Source organism: Poecilia reticulata, linkage group LG4, assembly GCF_000633615.1.
Source record: "Poecilia reticulata strain Guanapo linkage group LG4, Guppy_female_1.0+MT, whole genome shotgun sequence".
NCBI classification, from domain to species: domain Eukaryota; kingdom Metazoa; phylum Chordata; class Actinopteri; order Cyprinodontiformes; family Poeciliidae; genus Poecilia; species Poecilia reticulata.
Window position 1 is genome coordinate 12,164,423 of NC_024334.1, and position 21,832 is coordinate 12,186,254.

General features: G+C 39.2%; 2 protein-coding genes across 3 annotated transcripts in view; one reads left to right on the top strand and one right to left on the bottom strand.

Annotated features, from left to right (window-relative positions):
- Positions 1–1,202, bottom strand: part of rabgap1l (RAB GTPase activating protein 1-like) — a 113,161-nt gene extending 111,959 nt beyond the window's left edge. The window contains exon 1 of the mRNA XM_008406579.2: positions 1,102–1,202. The gene's annotated coding sequence lies outside the window, so the exon portion shown is untranslated. The remainder of the gene's footprint in view (positions 1–1,101) is intronic.
- Positions 1,203–1,789: 587 nt separating this feature from the next.
- axdnd1 (axonemal dynein light chain domain containing 1) lies at positions 1,790–21,715 on the top strand. 2 transcript variants are annotated; one of them, XM_008406578.1, is made up of 27 exons: positions 1,803–1,875; positions 1,978–2,056; positions 3,394–3,548; positions 4,600–4,703; positions 5,882–5,981; positions 6,655–6,740; positions 6,828–6,884; positions 7,060–7,168; positions 7,967–8,088; positions 8,554–8,694; positions 9,472–9,576; positions 9,845–9,965; positions 10,632–10,733; positions 10,807–10,973; positions 11,086–11,155; positions 11,544–11,769; positions 11,925–12,162; positions 12,576–12,669; positions 13,481–13,671; positions 13,767–13,857; positions 14,160–14,294; positions 15,553–15,627; positions 16,223–16,258; positions 20,135–20,215; positions 20,323–20,414; positions 21,052–21,191; positions 21,265–21,715. In XM_008406578.1, exons 2-27 carry the CDS (start codon positions 1,993–1,995, stop codon positions 21,324–21,326), a joined length of 2,964 nt encoding a protein of 987 aa, XP_008404800.1. In that variant the 5' UTR covers positions 1,803–1,875; positions 1,978–1,992; the 3' UTR covers positions 21,327–21,715. The 2 variants fall into 2 exon arrangements, with proteins under 2 accessions (XP_008404799.1, XP_008404800.1); XM_008406577.2 differs by having other exon boundaries at positions 1,790–2,056.
- Positions 21,716–21,832: the final 117 nt, after the last annotated feature.

Sequence of the window (21,832 nt, forward strand, 5' to 3'; positions counted from 1 at the left end):
TGTTTCTCCTAGTCGATGCTCTGCTAAAACATAATTTAAAGCATTAAATTGAAGGAAAAATGTAAAAAACTAGTGTCATAGGTATAATATGTAACTATATGAAAATTATAATTGCTTATTATCAGTTGAAAACCACTTATTTTGCTGGTGTCTTCTTTAAAATGTGCTTTTCTTTGTCCTAAACTGTTGCATCTCTGGGCCGGTTAACTCATTTCAAGTTTATTTTAAAATACTTTTCACACATGTATGCCTGGGGGAGAGAGGAAGAATGAAAAAAAAAGGTGTTTATATCTAGTATAGCACCAACATGTCTCCATACCTTTTGAACTTGTCAACTGTGAAACTGAAATCAACCACACCTTCAGGAAACCATTTCTACACAAAGTATTTCGTGATAGAGGTCCATCAAGTGTCATTTAAATAAATGCATCACAGTCAGCTGATGATGCTGTGAGTTTGACATGACAACGTAGTTGTTAGGGTCCCAGGAGACATCAACAAAAGCAGTAAACTGCTTTTGTTGATGTCTACAGGCCTGGATGAGGCAAAGAGTGCCATGGTAACACCAGCTGGTTAGCCTCATTTGCTATGTTTTATCTGTAAACTGTACCGTGATACGCATGTAGAAAGCTGGACAGCTTTGACAAAGTGCTGCCTTGCAAATCATTACAATGAGAGGCGGACAGACTGCTTTTGCAGCAGCTAAGTGGACGCAGAAACCACAAACAGCGAGAAATAATTAGCAAGGAGCAAGCTAACTCATCATAAATGTATCAGGGGGGTTTTCTCACGTTTCTTACAATAGCTTCCACAAGCCTCTCCGCTTACTCGGGAATGTCAAGACAGGTGACTGCGGGCTAGACAGGAAGTACCTGGATACGTGTGCGAGGCTACAGCTGGGAGCTAGAGCTAACTTTGGCTAACGCTACCAGCTCGAAGTCCAAAACAGTTGGACCACTGAGCTTTTTCAGGAACACCCCGCCCGGCTCCGGAGGAAAAACACCCGAGAGCGAAGAAAGGAAACAAGTCTCCATCTTTATCTGCTCGCAGATGTAACTCTAACATAAGCATAGGTAGCCGTTTAGAGAGTTGTCAACTTACTTATTTGAAGGTTTGTGGAGTTGTTTATTTTGTGTCCGATAAGTTGCAGCGAAGATCGTGTGTTGTGTCAAAGATGAATTACTCTGGAGTTTTATTAAACATTTTCCGGTGTAATGTATGGCGCATGCGCGTTATCTTCAAAACCTACCTTGCATAGGAATTTTTTTCATGAATATTTTTACAAACAGAAGCTGAAGAAAAAAAAAAGACCAAAAATGTGTACCCACTCTTCCAGTTTAAACACGTCTATTTAAGCGGGCCAGAGGAGGGATAGCTGATCAACGCGTCTCTCGTGAAAAACAACTAAGCAATAAAAAAGTTCAAATCTAATATATTATTAATCAAAAGCCCATTTTATATTCGTTGTCAAGAAAACATACATTGTTGAACAGTAGTTCCCAATTAATTACACGGACAAAAAAATAAATGAATATACTGTGAATATATTTACCTTTCTTCCTTTATCAGAAGGAAAAAATGTGTTTATAAAGGTTGAATTGACATTTTCTAAAACACATTATTTAAATTTGTTTGAATCAAAGATAATCAAATATATTATTTCGCCAACGTTTTGGAAAGAATCTGGTGATATTTGATGCTTTTATCATTTTGAATCTTTTTCATTATGTGAAATCTACTGTACGACTTTACTTGAATGCACCACGGAATTGACACGCGACCGTAAAATGTTGAGTAGACGAGCAGCTGGTAGGCACGCCGTTTCTATAACAACGCGATCAGGAAGAACGGAATACTGAAGGAAAAGGCGCATTCGTTCGTAAATTTATAAAGAATGTTATTTAAGATAACCTACATTAGCTTCTCGCCTTCATGGCTTGGTGAAAGTTGAAAGGCTCTATCCTCTGACTGTAACAGCCTCGTTTGGTAAAGATGTCGTTGTCCACGGCCAGAGCAAGTCCAGCGCCAAGCTCACCCAGAGGAGAGCAAGCAGACGGTAAATTATTCACATCCATCCGCTGCTGGAGGCTTTCTACGTGCCAATGCTGCTCAGAAAGTTACAAACAAAATATTATATGTAGTCATGCACAATTAGTAGTTTAGAAAACGTCTGTGGAAAAGGCTAAAAACCAATCCAGTGCGTTCTTGTACATTTTATATGGTACAATCGTACTTTCTATGCAAAAACAATTAAACAGAGGTGGGTACTGTTTCCAAAACTTGTACACAAGGAAAAGTAGTGTTATCTCAAAATACTATTACTGAAGAATAAATAAAATTGTCTCATCAAAACATTACTCAAGTAAGGAGACGTATATTGTTAGATGATTAACTGATTTGACAATCTAAAATAATTCTGGTATTTTTAAATAGGAAACCCAAAGATTTTGAAACCACCTACGTAGCAGACAACATGTGTATGTTTAAACAGGTAAAACTACGTTCAATGTCAAGATTTTACTCAATACAGGCTAATGGACAGGCTCAGCTGAGCCATACAACTTTAGTTTATATAATATAAACAGTTTATATAAACATAATAAATTTCCCCTCCCAATAAACTATGTGGCTGTCATTTTTGGTTAAAGTATGCTTGTTCCCGACTCAACTAAGATAAAAGTATCACTTTGAAATAGTATCAGATGGTGCAAAACTACTCTTAGAAATACTTAAATAAATCTAACTGCATTAGTGTAGCTCATTACAGCCACCTCTGTAAATAAAGTACTTCTAATTTTTTTCATTATAAATTCAAATGAGCTTGACCTATATGTAATAATTTAAAGTGGCCTGGAAAAAGTTTTCCTTTAGACCTTGTCTTCCATTGTTCGACTCCAGTCCATATCCGAGACATTAGTAAACTCAGGTGCTGCTTCAAGCACCCAAACCAACATTTGGCTTTAAAGCTTAATAGTCCTGACAATACTTTTGATTTGTGAAAGCACTTTATGTAGCTTGTACACCTTGTGAAGGTGCAACAATATTAGAAAAAAAATCCTGAAATTTGTCTTCCATCGCTGTTACCTTGCAACAAGAACATCCTAAGTTTGAATCCCAGCTGAGGTTTTTTCTGCATAGAGTTTGCATGTTTTTCTATGTTTTCTTGTCATTAGGACAACATCAGACTGAGACAAGGGAGCTTCCCAAAAACAAAAAAGCATTTTCAAAATGGTCAAAAATCATACTCATAATGAGAGACAAGACCGATAAACTCCAAATAAGAACTTTGGAAGATGTTTAGAAAGCATTTAGAAATATTGACCAAAGCTGTTTTTATGGTTATAATAAATAAAAATACAGAGTCATAATGAGTATTTGCTTGACTTTTCTTAGAGACTGACCTGAGAGTCCAACTTCCAGCTCTGGAGATCAGGAAGGGGCCACTTCCTGTCAAACAAGCGGCCATCCCAGATGAACTGCTGCTCAGCCTCACCTCCACTGTCTCCAAGAACACACAGGGCCACACTGCACATCACCGAAGCTGTGAAGTACTTCCTGCTCGTTCTTCTTTACACAATATGTTGTGATTTATACACACTTAAAGTACAGTTTTCTTTAATCTTCTCAATCAACAACTGTTTATTTATAAAGACTGTCAGTCTGAATTAAGATGCTGACATTCAGCTCAAAATATTTGGCAATGGCTGGAGAAGATTACTTTAAAATTCTTACATTTATGTCTGCTTTATGTAAAATGGGGAAAAAAGTATGTCAGCGCCCCCTTCTGGACCCTTTCATCATTTGTCCATTTAGGGTTTCATTTCAGTTACTCTTTGTAATTTTTGTACATTCTGTAAAACTCATATGTTTTTTCCTTCACACAGATTTCTGTTTTTTTTGTTACACTTCAAAATTTCACATTATTTAACAAGTTTTAATTAAAGACAAATATGGACTGAGTGAATCCAAATGCAGTTTACAAGCAATAATTTTATTTGGCAAAAGAAAAAAATAGCTACAAGGCTATTTTCACAGTGGATGAATATCTCCCCACTCAAACTGTTCTGATTCAGTCATATTTCAGTCATACTACAACATCTCAATCAAATTCCAGTGCAGTCAGATTAGGCCTTTTGTTTGAATGCATTCAAACTAATATTCACACATGGACTTGTTGGTGTTTTTCATATAATTGACTTGCAAAATAACCCAAATAAGTTTGAGCTTTAAAAAATGATTTCATGTTGTCAGAGAGGCTCTATGTAGTTAAGATTATTCTACAGCTCAGGCAGGAAACAGATCTGAGTGTGATCTGAGAATTTGTTTAATTACACAGAATTCACCATTCGACATACATATTCACATTGGGCTCAGCTGGGTTTCATAGCCATTGATAAAGGAACTCTTGATTTGAAAACCCTTTTATGTATTTACTCAAGTTATCTTGAGCTGAAGTATTAAAGTTCAACAAAATAAGTCAAATCTAAAGAAATCTGTCAGGATGCTAAAATTTTAGCAATTTTTTAAAATGAAAAGACTTGCTACAAATACATATGAGCATAGGTTGATAAAATAGCAATAACACTTTTTTTTGTGCAGAATGATGGAATCAGACGGCCAGATGGAGTTTGGCATTATCCGCTCGGACGCAACAAATACAAATACTTTCTGGAACAGCCAACATCGCTGACAGAAGCCGGCAGGTCAGTTAGGGGGATGAAACTGTGACAACTGTTTATATAAGTTATTCTCAAGTGTCATATGCTATGTCTTTACAGCTCAGGTTTTGGTTAAAAACATAGCCCTTCTTCCAGAACTGGATGTCGAAAACAAATTCAGTCTACGCAGTAGAGGTGGATGATATGGACTTAAAGTTTTATCACGATATTTTGTGAGACTATTGTGATAATGACAAGTGATAATAAGAAATATTTATTACATCTTCTAGGTCTAACTGTGTCTGTGTGTCACAGCAATTATAGCCCCACAAACACAAAAAATGCTCTTGGAAAACATTCCCATTAAGGTGTAAAGAAGTTTATTTATCACTAAATTGCACACAGTAACTGTATTTTCCAAAGTATTAGTATTAGTATTTATTAATGCTCTCATTGAGAAAATAGTAAATCTATCAATCACAATAATGGGGAGAATTTTGGGTAGGTTTAAATATAATTAATTGGAATTTATTGTGCCAACAATAAATTACAATTCTTATCACGGCAAGAAAGGTATCGTGATAAGTGATAAACAATACAATAAGTGTATAACCCTTCTGTCCAGTGGCCAGAGAAATCACAAAAGAACTTTGAAAACTCAACAAGCCTTTGGTAAATGGTACATTTTGAGTTTAATGACAGTAAATACATCATATAGCTACTGTGTTAGGTCATAGTGGTGGAGGATTGATGATTTGGGCTTGTTTTTGGCAGCCACAGGTTCTTTGCAGTCAATCATGATGACTACCAAAGTATTGTAAAGTCAAAGTTTTAAGGTCAGCTGGAGCCTGGACCTTAAAGACGGTCATGAAACAATGATGAAGAATTAAAAAACAAAAGTTCCTTCACACAGATGTGAGCGACTGATAAAGTCAAATAGAAAATAACCATTTACTTACTCATCTTGCTACAAGTTGTGGAATCACCGGGTATATTTAGTTTTTCAATGCAACGCTTTTGAATTTTGGCTTCTTCTTTGTATATTAAATAAAATGAAACCTGTTGCATATAAGGACTATGAACAGAAGAAATGACTCTCTTCCTTTAATCATTACTGCGTGTTCTCCACCATTGCATCAAATGCTAACATGAGTTTTAAAAATCAGCAGTTGTTAAAATAGTACACTAAATATGTGTTTCCTCTGTGTGTGGTGCCTCTGTAGGGATATTTCCTTCCTGTGCGATGCTGTGCTTACACAGAAAAAGATGACTGCTCTCCCACCACTGCATGAGAAGAGCTGCAACGGAGACACAAACTACGGGGTTTGTACAATCTTTGGCAAGCGTTAGAAAATAAATAAAACACACTAACAAAAACTTACACAAAATAAAAAAGATTACCATATATTATACATTGTGCATCAAAAACAGCCACCTAATTTAGTTAATAGTTAAGCTAATAGTTGTGGCTTTGGAGTGTGGAAGGAAGCTGGAGTACCCAGAGAAAATGTTTTTTTTAAGTTGAAACACTTTGAAGGTTTATCATTGAAGGTCAAGTTTTTTGTCTCAGTCTTGTTTTTGAAAATTCAGACTGAGTTTCACTACCTAGTTTTTCCATTTTCTGTCACAGAAATGTTTTATTATTTAGTCAGAACATTTCCAACATGCCACATTGCACATTGTTTCAGTTTCTAGTTGACACTGAAATATAACTTTGCTCTTTTTCATCTGATGTTTTTGTTTCCTGTATTTTTCACATTTTGGAATTTTTCTTTCTCCCACTTTTACTTTATATGTCCATGTTTTATGATTTTATTTTATTTTTTTACTTCCTCATTTTTAAGGTTTTCACCTATTTTTTCTGTGTGTCACCACGTATTTCAAACAATTGGTTTTGGATTTAACCAGTGAGAAGTATTCCTGGGGGAGCCTTTGCCATTAATTTGAGTAAGAAGACAAGCTAATCACATAAATGCCACCATTCTGTGTCTCTCAGAACTTGGATGTCAAACAAAATGTGATCCCTGAAGAGTATCGTATTGTGAAGAACAAAGGAATACGATCCCTCCAGTTGTATGAAGAGTAAGTTTCCTTAATATTATTTTCTGCAGTTCCTTCCTATATGATGATCTAGCTTTTTCCTGATGTATGTCATATTGTACCTCACAGTGCATTCACAGTGCAGCTGAAAGATCAGGAGCAGAAGTTACGAGTCCTCCCATCACTGTGAGTCTAAACATATAAATTAAAGTGACAGGAAAAATGTGTCATACTTCATTCTAATGTAATAAGCAATTTACCTAGAAAACATACTAGTAAAACAGACTGTTAAGCATTGCAAAACTCTGTATGTGTGTGTAATAATACACATGCTGTGTTTGTGGGAATGTTCTGTGTGCAGGAGGCCCAGTGGCAGGCTGGAAGTGATCCAGCTGATGAGGATGATGGATGACATGCTGGAAAAGGCCGGAGTGGATCAGGACAACGAAGAGCTGACTGATCTGTGCCAAGTTAGTTTTCTACCTCTGCAACTGACATAAAGGCTGTGTTGTAATTTTTGTTTAATACAGAGAAAAACCTTTAATTTGCATAATCAAAATGTGAAAATACACAAAGAGCATCCAGTCAGTAAAACAACATAAGCTATTTTGACTCAAGGGACTTTTGTGACCCATTTTTTAATTTAGCTTGTATTTGTTTTATTTGTTTCTCGGCATATCGACAATCTTAAAGAATGAAATAGAGGCAGATTTTTTTATTTTGATATTAAAATGTTATTCAGTTCATTGTACAGTGATTTACATATGCCTTCACTTCTCTCTTAGGAACAGTTTAGTCTTTATTTTTTATATAATGTAACACCCACATATATTTTTATACTACGGATACCTGACAAAATAAAACATAAAACAGTTTTTTAGGTGGAATAAAGCCGCACATTTAAGGTTTTCGTCAATGAAAAAACAAGAGGTTTGGTGACGAGAAGAGGACATTATACAGAAGAACAAAATAAAAAGTATACCTATGTTTAGGGACGGATAACTTATGAGATCACATGCTTTGAAAGTTTAGAAATAAACCTGAAAAAAATATTTTTTTACACTTTAATGAGAGGAAATGTTTGAGCCTGAGGGTAGAAAGTGTAACCAAATTTTAAAGGATGGTTCAAGCATTAAGGAATATTAAACAATTACTAAAAATGGCATCCTTCTTAATCTGCAATGTAATATGCCAATGTAGAATGTCTGTGTTTATCATTTCTGTCAATACCAATAAAATGCTCAGAGACTTTAAGACTTGTTTCGCAGCTCGAAAGCTTGTTGGAACTGGTGAAGACAGAGCAGAACATCTACAACATCGTTTTCCATGAACTGATCAGGCAGGTTACCGTCAGCTGCGCTGAGAGAGGACAGCTCCTCGCCAAACTCAGGTCAGCAGCTAACATATTTAACCTTTTAAGCCTTGACACCAAACAGTGAATACACAGACATGAACAAATGCTTGTGAAATGCCATAAGACAATATCTTATGGCAGTAGGAGTATTAAAAGAATGCTGACTGATTGTATGTGGATGCAAAAACCCTTTTCTGTGTTAATATGATAATCATATAAATTTAGAATTATCTGAACTTTTGTCTGACGTTCCGGAATGCACTGTTCTGTTCCAGAACAGTGCATTTGGTAAGATTGAGTTTTTCCTTAAATAATCACTCCAGGTAGATCTGGAAACATAAGGAAAATATCTTCGTATTCCTGCTTAATCCACGATGTTGTGGGTTTCTTTCGCTTTAAAAGTCTGTGGGAATTCTGTTAGAATGTGCAGTATCATAAACTCTTTTGAAAAACTATGGATTTTTAAATAAGCCTAGAGGTTAAAGGTTGTTTTTGTTCCAGGCAGCGGTACCAGTCTCTGCTTGAGCGAATCCCCCGGCGCCTGACATCGTTACACGCTGAGGTGGTAGCACAGCGGGCTCTGGACCGTCGGCTCATTGAGGAAATTTACCATATCAAGGCAACCATCCAAGAGATAAACATGTATGTAGGTCAGGCTCAGAGTAGTAAAAGAAAACAAGCAATTTAACTGCGTTCTCAGGGAGATTTTGATACACCAACTACCGTATTTTCCGCACTATAAGGTGCACTTAAAAACCTTCAATTTCCTCAAAAGCTGATAGTGCGCCTTATAATCCGGTGCGCCTTATATATGGACCAATATTGAGCCACAACAGGTCTAGCAACTACAGTAAGCAGCCGCCAACTTCATTTTCCCCCGTAGAAGAAGAAGTGCGTGGTGCATGCTGGGATAGTTGTCAGAATGCTAGTTTGTTAATAAAGTTTGATAATACATTTATAGCCAGGGTGGAGGGGCGGGGGAAAAGAGACAGTCTGCTGCGGCAGCATGTTGGTTGGTCTGTGTTACCCAGAAAGCAGTTGGGCACAATATCGCAACACCAACACCGTGAGTGAAACAATGACTGGGGAAAACTACTATTTAAAGTACTCGGGGACCACTTCTTTACAAATGTGGATGTGTAATATTAGAGTACGGAACAAATTGGCAACCCAAACTGAAGAGTCTATTCTATTCACCTTATAATGCGGTGCGCCTTATATATGAAAAAAGTTTTAAAATAGGCCATTCATTGAAGGTGCGCCTTTTAATCCAGTGCGCCTCATAGTGCGGAAAATACGGTAGTTTAAGAAGGGATAATAAATGCCCTAATTTTAAATATCTTTCATTGAAACATAGGTGAAGGTGAGAGATGTATGTCTTCTCATTTTCATGCTTTTGTTTGTGTGTTTTGTTCTCAGGGAACTAGCAAAAGTCAGAGACCATGATGCTTTTGTTTCCGATAAGGTGCAGCACGCACAGGAGGAACTTGCCAAAACCTACAAAGAGACTCTCAGCTGCTCAGAGTCAGTCTGGCAGACTTATAACAGTGATTAATGGCAAACTACATCAAGTAGAACAAATAAGAATTAATTCTTCTAAATAGTTGTACATTTATTTGGTTTGCATCTGGGCACAGTCTATGCTGCTGTATCTTAGTTTTTTTTAAAACATTGTATAAGTAAAAGCAAACTTTTTCTGCCTTTTTTTCTTGTGATGGATGTGAAATGGGACAGTTTTTAAATATGCTTGACAAAAATGCTACATCTGAAGTGATAAGTGTGCCTCTCTAAGTGTTGTCCAGGGTTACCATCATATGTATGAGCTGCACAGAACTCGTCTGGAGGATCAGCTGCTAAAGATGATGGAAGACAGAGACTATTGGAGACAGTTCACCTTCAACCTCGCCCTCAAAGTATAAGAAGCCATTTTATTGTGTTGTTCTCTTTTTTTGTGTACATTGTTCTTTTTTTCATCTCTTTGTGGAACACAATAAACAAAGGAATTTTATTTTTAGGGATATGTTACAAGTATGACTGGACCATATGGCTGAAAAAAGGTGTCACAACATAAGGGTTTCATATCAGTCGATATCAATAATTATTAATTAGTTTTTTGGTGTTAGATATCTGAAAAACTGTCAAACTGGTGGCGAGACCTTTACTGTTGTCCACGGTTTTCACTCCACACCATTTTTGTTTATTTTTAAGCAGTTATGAGAAACGGTGGTGAAACATGACACTGCTGTTGCTCAAGTTACTCCGCAGATTGTTGCTAGGTAACCACAAGTTATTCAACAGCTCGTTGCTAGGTAACCAAAGAGTGAATAAGTTAGTTGATGCCACCAACCTCGCTTAGCTGCTGTGTGGTTCTGAATCGGAGTGCAGTGAAATTATTGAACATTCTCTCAGACGTATTATCTATTGATATTGATCATGTGTGAATCTGAATATGAACTTATTGATTAGTTGTCCAGCCCTAGTTACATGTTAAATTTGCATTGAAGCACATTTTTCTTCTAAACACGCCAGTTTAACCCATGTTTGTTTCAGGTTTTGTTAAACAGTTTCTTTTCTATCAGGTGATTAAAGTGAAGAAGCTCCGGCTTGTCAGGGAGCTGTATGTCAGTGAGGAAAGTTGGTTCAAGACAGCACAGGACTGCCTCATCTACATCTCCACACAGGTGAAAGTCAAAGCACACTCTTTTTTTCACCACCACAGGTGGACGCTTGACTGTCCGATTCCTCCTACTGTAGGATATATGTGATCTGGATGTCATAGTGGAGTTGGCCAACAAGTGGAGAGATCAGCTGATCGGCCTCATGTTCTTTGTGAAGAAGATTCAGCTTGTTCAGTTTGAACAGCTCTCCTCCATACAGGGAGAAATCAAAAAGTGGCGTCATTACGTCAGCATACAGAATCTGTGAGGAAATTATTTTTAAAACTAATTTTCTGAACATCTATTTGAATCTTATTTTGCACTTTTATTGACACTTATATGTATTCTTATTGCGATTCTCATTGGATGTTATTAGGGATGAGGCTCCAGAATATGACGTTACAACATTGGCAGAAATCCATGCAGACGTATGGAAGTGGTCAAATGTAAGAGAGGATATTTATTTTATTTTTCTTCTGTGTTATCTTTGCAAAAATACATAATCTTACCAAATATTTTTGGTGTAGTATGGTGCTGGATATTCTGGAGAATAAACAAAAAAAAACAAAACGATTTAAGCCATTCGATTGTAGCCGCTGAAAGATGAACCTTCACCTCATTCTCAAGTTTTTTGTTGGGTCTAACAAGTTTTCTTTCCAGGTTGTTTTGTATGTGGCTCTACATTCCCTGTGATTGAAAAGCAAAATTCCAAGAACATACATTGAAGTTTGTAGTTGTAGCTTGACAAAATATGAAAAACAATGTGTCCAAAAAATAGCAGCTGTTGTTTTTATGAGGCTTTACTGTTTTTTTTTGTTGTTGTTGTTTTTGCAGAAGCTGTCACTTGCATCTCAGGAATGCCAAGGTGAAAGAAAGATTTTATTTCAGAAGAGACTGAGTGAACTCTACAGTACCCTGGATAGATTTATAAAAATAAGCTTTTATATTGTTGAAAGACACACTTTCCCTGATGTTGAGTCTGCCATGAGCCTTGAGACTATAAAAGAACTGGAGAGTGACCTACTTGAACTTCTCAGACAGTATGAAACTCAAATCAGTGGTGAGAGCAGATATTACACTTGTATTGTTATTGACACATGCACAATTTTAGTCACTTTCGTTTTGTCTCTGTTAGTCTTCATTGAATCTCATGTTAGCAAGGTAATTGTTAATATACGGAATGAATTAAAAAGCTGAAAATAATCCCTTCTGCAGTGATCCACCAACTCCTTACATCCATGTTTAAACTGATGGACTTCTGGGCTTCTGAAACTCATGATGCGCTGCAGCTGTTCTGTCCTCAGTCAGCGTTGACCGCCTCTGATTCGGTTAAACTGGAAGAAGCTTTGTCTAATTGCCAGCACATGTCTGCAGAGATATTTTTGTACTTCCATTTCGCACAAAAGGAAAAACAAACGGACCCAGAAATGGTCCAAATAATCCCTGACTTGTAGTAAGTGTTTTATATATTCAATTTACCTTTCTAAATTTGTAAATTGAATCTATTAATGTACAATTTAAATTGTGAATTGAGTAGAAAATGCCTCTTTGAATAATATTTTCTAGATAAGCCTCAATATTTCAAGAGCCTTTTAAAAGTGTTCATTGCATCTTCCTGTGGTCAAAAAGCAAAGCCGCCTCATTATCATAATTCTCATTATCACAATCGGACTGATCTGTTTTTATTAGTAGAGCAAGAGAGATTTACTGTATGTAAACTAAAATAAGAGTACATATTTACCACACAGATTCACTGCAATAAATTATTACAGCGATCAGGGCTCCATGAGATTGTATTAAGGAACATCTTCAGATACTATTTATAAATTGCTTAAAGTTCTGTGTTGTGTGTGTCTGTTCAAAAAGCTCAGGGTCAGACAAGTCGATAGATGAGGTTCACGAGCTCAAAAAACGCCTGTTCAGCTTCTCTGAGACTGAGAACAAGAAACTGGAAGAAGAGGTGAGTTTTAAGCGCTCTTCAGGAAAATATCACACTTATGGTCCTGCTTGTAGTCAGGGATTTAGTTTTTTTTTTTTTTTTTTGGTGACCAGACTAACAAATATTAGCAATAGAAGAAAAAAATGCAAAGAATTATTCAAAATATAATTTTACAAAAAATTAAGCAGACTTGAAATCGGTTTTTGAGCATTTTGGTTCGGTTCAGAAGCACTAGGATTTAAGTTCCAATTTTTTTTTTCGCCACCTGAACTTTGGGTGCCTTTGAGGTAATGAGATCCTGTCCATCAATTGAGCAGTTTAAACCTGCAACTTTCACAACACTTTATGTGTGGCAGCCGTATTGAAACTAACTTGAGCATTGGACAAGGGTTTCTGAATTTCAAGGCACAATTCTAACTTCAAAAGGTGTTCAATTTCATTTTAGACATAGAGGCTCATATTGAAGAGCTATTAGTCCTCACAGCTGTACTGAGTTTGATTCCTGACCTTTGCTGCTGTCTTTCTCCCTTGTGTCTCTGCCTATTTTCTGTCTGACTTCTGTGAATAAAGGCCAGTAATACCATTAAGCATTTCACAACAAACACTAAAAGTATCAACTAGAAGCATATCACAATATAACTGCATCAAACATATTATCCCAAAATGTTGTCCTCACATTTTATACAATAATCGATTGCTGCGATTGATATTTTGTCAGTGAGCAGCCATTAGCCCAGTGTGAATGAGAGGGATGAATAACTAATGTTTTCTCTTTTTCCTTCATTGACTGTAATGGTGCAAATGTTTGTTTCATTGGCTCCTCCCCTTTCAGGTGACTTGTTTTCACAAAGGTCAAACAAACTGGATGTTGGAACTGTTGCTTCACTTGTTACCTGACCAGACTGAGGAAGAAGATAAAAATCCAAAACGTGAAGACAAATCAGAAAACTCAAGACAAGCTTTAGTTAAGGATGCAAAAGGACTTTCTAAGAAATTGGTCTATTATTCCAGATTTATTACCAGGTATCAAAAATGGTCACTTTCTGTCGTTGCATTAAGTATTGTATCAAAAAAATTCATGGATTTATACAACAGAAAATGCTGTTTTTCTATTCTAGAGCATGCAATTCAATTTTGGAGCAGTTGTTGGTGGTGGACCCTTATTTTGCAGAGGTGGGAGATAGGAAAAAACAGCTTAAAAAGCTGCAGGTAAATGAGACTGAGGCGTTTTTCCAACTTTGACTGTGGCCCTAAACGTTTCTGCAGTTTTGCAGTAGTTTGTTTAGGCTTTTCAGTAAAAATGTCAAAATACCTCTATTGCAAAAATAAAGATTTGTCAGGATTAAAACATGCATAAAAGGTGATAATTTTGTATAATCTATAGCAAATGTGTGATTAATAGTAGACTACATAAGTAGGAGTTGCAGTTAGTCTATAATTTTCAGTACATGTGGTTTTGATATGACTAAAAAAACAGCAATTTATTTACCAAGCTTAATTTCTATCCGCAGACAGATGGTAATAAATGGATGGAAAGTGTAAAAATACTGCTCAAAGTACTTAATGAGGAATTTGAGGCGGAACTCATCGAGCAACCAGAAGAAACTTCAAGCATCCCTCAGCCGCCAGAAAGCATGGAGACTCAGGTGACAACCCATCATAAAGGCGTCCCAGAGTAGTTAGACTAAATGCTAATCATGAATGAAGTTACCTGGTTTTCATGTTCACTAAGTATGTGCTAAGTATGTAAAAATCTTGACTTCTGCATGTTTCCAATTCTGAATCTGGACACAAAAGATGGATCTGCTCCTAACGTCTCTATGAAGAAATAGCATCCCACATATAAATAATGCATTTATTTACTATATAGAGGGAAAGTCCTTCGGTATTTATTTGTATATATAGTTATGCATTAGTAAAGACCATGTTTGTTTAGTATGCAGATTGTATAAAAACAAAAAACTGCTAAAAATGATTGGTAACTTTGTTAGAGGAGAGGAAACAGAGAACGAAAAGTAAAATTAATTTTAGCTTAGGTGACCTGTACATCCTTTAATACGCTGCCATTTTGCCAGGTATTTTCTTGACCCACATGTAGAATTATACACAGAAATGTCTTTACCATAAACACAGACAGAACAACAAGGGGAAGGCTTGCACTCTGGGTTAAACAGCATCTGGAGGGAGAGGAGGAATGATTAAAGATGGCTGACAGAACTGCAGTGGATGACAGTGGAATGTTAGGAATCTAACGGAGACTCGATAAGAGGAGGTCTAACAATGTTTAACTCCAGAGTCGTTTGTTAGACTAAATGATCAATTTTAAATGAAGTTAACTGTTTTTCAAGTTCATTGCTAGATATGTGAAGTCTTGGCTTTTGCCTGTTTCTTATTCTGAAACTGGTCACAAAAGATGAATCTACTCCTAATCTCTCAACTTTCTGATGCAACTTTTTAGAGGGAGTGTCCTTCCATATTTACATATATTTATAGTTCAGCATCACCAAAGGCCATGGCTGTTGGTCTTTCAAATTATGCAAAAACAAAAAAAAAAATCTGCTGAACGTTTTTGGTAACTTTGTTAGAGGAGAGAAAGAAACATTCTCTGCTACTGGCTTAAAAAACAGTTCAGAAATATTACAAAAGGCAGATTTTATCATGCCTTTAGATATTTGCCTGATATGTTTTGCTAGTGACTTTTCTACAATCTATTTGTAGAAAATGCAAATATCAGGCTGAGTCCATCATCAGCTTGAGTTGGTAGCTTTGTGAATCTAGTACAAAAACAGAGCATATAGCACATCAAAAAATACAAATAAATGGTTTATGTTTATGCTTTGTGAAGCCCTTGTCTTATTCTGTAAATGATTATGAGTATTAGCAGGGTGCCTGTGTGTGTTACAGACCAGTGGAGGTCCTTTACAGGAGCCCAGGCAAGCTGGCAAAACCAAAGATGGGACTGAGCCAGAAAAAACTGAGGTTAGTGATATAATGTATTGGGAAGAATGCCTCTTAAAAGAAAATCCTTAAAAACCTACAACTTTAAATAAAATTAAGCTGACATTAATTTTAGCTTAATTGATCTGTACATTAGTGATGGGCCAGATGACACCAAAACCTTGGCACATTTTCTTGATCCACATGCAGAATTACACACAGAAATGTATTTACACAGAACAACAACAAGGGGAAGGCTTGAACTCTGTGTTCTCTGGCAATGATTAAAGATGGCTGACAGGACTGTAGTAGGTGAAAGTGGAATGTTAGGAATCCAATGGCAATTTGATAAGAGGAGATTTGACAGCATGAAACCTTCTTGTGGAAACCAAATGTGTCTTCAACTAGAATGGCTGATAACAAGGCAAAAACCATTCTCTCACAGCTCCTTAAATCCACTGCAGATAATCAGCTAATTGCAAACAGGTGCAGAGTTTTCAGCAGCGCAAAGATCTTCTGTGGAGAAACGATCTCACACACGCACATGGAAAGATTACATCTGTTACATTAATTTGATAGATCAATGAAAGATGTTTGTAAATAAATATGATAGTAAGTGTTACTTTGATTTTTTTAGATGACAAGTGAAGAACCTGAAACAGAACAACAAGAGGTCAGTCAAAATAGCAGTATTTTAAGGTCATGTTGGTTCATGCTTAGCATTGGATTATTTTCTGTTTTACTTTTGCAGAAGTTAGTTGCTTCTATGAAAAAAAAAATTTATACAATGCCTGTTTTTAAACAGTTGGCTTTATTTCTATTTTTAAAATCTCAAGAGATTTTAGAAAAAAATCTGAAAACTGTATTGTAATGCTATTTCTTCATGGGATTATTAATGTAAACCTGTGTACTAATTGGTGTTCTCATAAGTTAAATCAACCAAACTCTAACTAGATAAAACCATTCTTCTAATTATTTTTACATTCCATCCATCCATTTTCTGCCGTTTATCCGGGGTCGGGTCGCGGGGGCAGCAGCTTCAGAAGGGAGGTCCAGACTTCCCTCTCCCCAACCACTTCTTCCAGCTCCTCGGGGGGAACTCCAAGGCGTTCCCAGGCCAGCCGAGAGACATAGTCCCTCCAGTGTGTCCTGGGTCTTCCCCGAGGCCTCCTCCCGGTGGGACGTGCCCATTACACCTCACCAGGGAGGCGACCAAGGAGGTATTCTGACCAGATGCCCGAGCCACCTCAACTGGCTCCTCTCGACTTGGAGGAGCAGCGGCTCTACTTTGAGTCCCTCCCGGATGACCGAGCTTCTCACCCTATCTCTAAAGGAGAGCCCAGCCACCCTGCGGAGGAAACCCATTTCGGCCGCTTGTACCCGTGATCTCGTTCTTTCGGTCATGACCCAAAACTCATGACCATAGATGAGGGTGGGAATGTAGATCGACCTGTAAATCGAGAGCTTCGCTTTTTGACTCAGCTCTCTCTTCACAATGACGGACCGGTACAGCGCCCGTTTCACGGCAGACGCTGCCCCAATCCGCCTGTCGATCTCCTGCTCCCTTCTTCCCTCATTCGTGAACAAGATCCACAGATACTTAAACTCCTCCACTTGAGGCAGGACGACCCCCCTGACCCGGAGAAGGCACTCTACCCTTTTCCGGCTCAAGACCATGGCCTCTGATTTGGAGGCACTGAGCCTCATCCCGGCCACTTCACACTCGGCCGCAAACCGCTCCAGCGAGAGCTGCAGATCACGATCTGATGAAGCCAACAGGACCACATCATCTGCAAAAACCAGAGATGCGATCCTAAGGCTACCAAAACAGATCCCCTCAACACCTCGGCTGCACCTAGAAATTCTGTCCATGAAAGTAATGAACAGAATCGGTGACAAAGGSCAGCCTTGGCGGAGTCCAACTCTCACCGGAAATGAGCCCGACTTACTGCTGGCAATGCGGACCAGACTCTGACACTGGTCATACAAGAACCTGACAGCCCGTATCAAGTACCCCATACTCCCAGAGAACCCCCCACAATGACCCCTGGGGATACAGTCGAACGCCTTCTCCAAGTCCACAAAACACATGTAGACTGGTTGGGCAAACTCCCATGCACCCTCCAGGACCCTGCTGAGGGCGTAGAGCTGGTCCAGTGTTCCACGACCAGGACGAAAACCACACTGCTCTTCCTGAATCCGAGGTTCGACTATCCGAYGGACCYTCCTCTCCAGGACCCCTGAATAGACCTTACCAGGGAGGCTTAAGAGTGTGACCCCTCTGTAATTGGAGCACACTCTCCGGTCCCCCTTTTTGAACACGGGGACCGGAATCCCCCTGCCAATCCAGGGGAACTGCCCCCGATGTCCATGCAATATTGCAGAGTCGCGTGAGCCAACACAACTGTACAACATCCAGAGCCTTAAGGAACTCCGGGCGGATCTCATCCATCCCCAGGGCCCTGCCACCGAGAAGCTTTTGACCACCTCGGCGACCTCATCCCCAGAGATTGGAGAGCTCAACTCAAAGTCCCCAGGCTCAGCTTCCTCAACAGAAGGCATGTTGGTGGGATTGAGGAGGTCTTCGAAGTATTCTGCCCACTGGCCCACAACGTCCCGAGTTGAGGTCAGCAGCACACCATCTCCACTATAAACAGTGTTGGTGCAGCACTGCATCCCCCTCCTGAGATGCCGGATGGTGGACCAGAATCTACTCGAAGCCATACGGAAGTCTTTCTCCATGGCCTCTCCAAACTCCTCCCACGCCCGAGTTTTTGCCTCAGTGACCACCCCAGCCGCATGCCACTTCGCCCGCTGATACCCATCAGCTGCGTCTGGAGTCCCACGGGCCAAAAAGGCCAGATAGGACTCCTTCTTCAGCTTGACAGCATCCCTCACCGAAGGTGTCCACCAACGGGTTCGAGGGTTGCCACCACGACAGGCACCAACAACCTTGCGGCCGCAGCTCCGATAAGCAGCCTAGGCAATGGAGGTATGGAACATGGTCTACTCAGACTCAATGTGCCCCCACCTCCCCCGGAACATGTTCGAAGTTCTGCCGAAGATGGGAGTTAAAGCTCCATCTCACAGGGGACATCGCCAGACGTTCCCAGCAGACCCTCACTACACGTTTGGACCTGCCAGGTCTGACCGACTTCCTCCCCCACCACCGGAGCCAACTCACCACCAGGTAATGGTCAGTGGACAGCTCCGCACCTCTCTTCACCCGAGTGTCCAAGACATACGGCCTCAGATCAGATGAAACGATGACAAAATCGATCATCAAACTGCAGCCTGGTGTATCCTGGTACCAAGTGAATATATTGACACCCTTATGCTTGAACATGGTGTTCGTGATGGACAATCCGTGACGAGCACAGAAGTCCAACAACAGAACACTACTCGAGTTCAGATCGGGGGGGCCGTTCCTCCCAACTACGCCCCTCCAGGTCTCACCGTCATTGCCCACATGAGCGTTGAAGTCCCCCAGTAGAACAAGGGAGTCCCCAGGAGGGGCACTGTCCAGTACCCCCTCTAAGGACTCCAAGAAGGGTGGGTAATCTGAACTGCTGTTCGGCCTGTAAGCACAGACAACAGTCAGAACCCGTCCCCCCACCCGTAGGCGGAGGGAGGCTGCCCTCTCGTTCACCGGGGTAAACCCCAAAGTACAGGCGCCAAGATGGGGGGCAACAAGTATGCCCACTGCTGCCTGGCGCCTCTCACCGTGGGCAACTCCAGAGTGGAAGTATGTCCAGCCCCTCTCAAGGAGACTGGTTCCAGAACCAGAGCCATACGTCGAGGTGAGGCCGACTATTTCKAGCCGGAACCTCTCAGCCTCGCACACTAGCTCCAGTTCCTTCCCCACCAGAGAGGGGACGTTCCGAGTCCCAAGAGCCAGCTTCTGCAGCCRAGGATCAGACCGCCAGGGTCCCCTCCCTTGGCTGCCGCCAGTAACACAATGCACCCGACCCCTTTGGCCCCTCCGACAGGTGGTGAGCCCATTGGAAGGGGGACCCACGTCTCCTCTTCGGGCTCTGTGGGTAAAAGCCCGGCCACCAGGCACTCGCCATCGTGCCCTACCTCCAGGCCTGGCTCCAGAGTGGGGCCCCAGTGACCCGCGTCCGGGCGAGGGAACGCCAGATCCAAAGTTCGTCTCCATCATAAGGGGGTCTTCGGACTGCGCTTTGTCTGGTTCCTCACCTAGTACCTGTCTGCCTTGGGTGACCCTACCAGGGGCATAAAGCCCCAGACAGCATAGCTCCTAGGATCATTGGGACACTCAAGCCCCTCCACCACGATAAGGTGGCAGCCCAAGGAGGAGTATTTTGACATTGTTGCATTAAAATGCCCAATAAAATAAATTGTTTTATCTTCATTCTTTGTGTGCGTGGTTTTGAACATTATCCACGTAATCAAAAAATAAAGTGCAAAATATGCTGAAGGAATTCAAGAATATTAAATATTTTTGTTAAATAGAAAATATTTTTTACAAATGGGAATTTCTTGTATTCATTATAATAGTAAAATGAATAATGCTGTCATCCTGCAGAGGCCAACAGTAAAGCTGATAGACTATGATGGAAACATCATTCAAATATACCAGGATGAGAACATGGTCCAGCTGCCTGGGGTCAGATGATTTAAAACATGGATTTTTTAACAACTGGCAGATAGATTTGCCTTTCTACAGAACTGAATCATCTGTCTGACTGAACCCAGTTTGTATGTTTCTATCAGGGCAATGAGCTGGTTGTGTGTCCAGTAATAGAAGAAGCTCAAAAAGCTTTCTCTGATCTAACAACAGTAATCCTCCTTCAGAAAGAACTAAGGTAGGACATGTGTCTCCATTTTCTGTGCTTGATTTATAGATTTTAGAGACTAACAGAAATAAAAATAAAAATTGTCTTGAAAAAGTATACGCTAAACTTTCTTTTTCACATGAGAACCACAAAACTGAGTGAATTCGATTGAAAATTATGTGTTAAAGCAATACAAAGTAATAATTACTGTTAGCTAGAGTGGAAATGATGCAGTTTAATTTTTTTTCTATAAGAAATAGACAAAAATGTGTATCCTACATACGTATATATATATACGTATGTATATAGTACATTTCTTTACTGTGATACCCCTGATTAAAATCCTGTACAACCATTTGACAAATGAGCCTTATTTGAAAATATATTCTAATTTATAGAACATGACTATTAAAAAGTTTTGCACAGCCTTGTATTTGTATTAGCCTTGGCCTAATTGTTTTTAAACATTAACAAATCAGTAATTTCTTCTAAAATGCTGAAAATGTTACAAAATAAAACATATTTGGTAAAAACATATCAGAAGTGGTGCAAGGAAATGCCAGTATCTTTTTTGATTGTTTTGAAATATTCCTATGATTATTGTTCAGAGTGTTTTTTTTCCAAGCTGTGCAACCAAAAAATGGAGGCATCTCATGTTTTTTCTCAGTGACTCTGAGAAGATAGCAATAATTGCTCAGAACCGAGCTCGGGAAGCCGAGGAGGCTCTGACTGAAGCGCTGAATAAGATTAAAGACCTGGAGAGATTGCTCCAGAGACAGCCTGCTCCTGAGCCTCCAAGCAAAGATGGTAAAACCTTGCTACTTCCTGGACAAAACAGACATGAGCATTAAAGTTTACAATGTCTTTTTTATTTTTTCAGAGGAAAAGAAAACTCCACCTTGTTCCCCACCTCCAGCTGCAGAACCAACTTCTGAAACATAACCCACAGTTGAAGCCAAACTAGAAAGCAACACCACGAAGAAAACATGTTGTGACTCTGTGTTTATGTTTGAGGCTGTCTTATTTATTTTTGTTGTATTTGGCAAAGAAGAAAAATATCAATGGCTACATTTAACAACCCGCGACTTCTCAAAGTGTGATGCATAAATAAAAAAAACTGCAGAAAACAGAAAAGCAATATACATTTACAGTATCGAGAGGTTTTCTTTCATCGCCTTATTATCACAATAAGGATACACAGTACAAGGATACACCTCACTTCCTGATACTGTGTGTGCTGTGCATGTTTGCTGTGGCATGTGTCAGCCCTTTGTCCCTTCAATGTCTCTCTTCCTGCTGTACTAATAAATGTCTATGCAAATGCTCTTGGAGTTCCTGATTGCTTCCTTTTTGCTGTTTCATAAATTGAAATTAAAATGATGAATATATTTTGATATTTCTTTATATTTAATGTCAAAAAAGATAATATAATTGTGCATAAGCTGAAT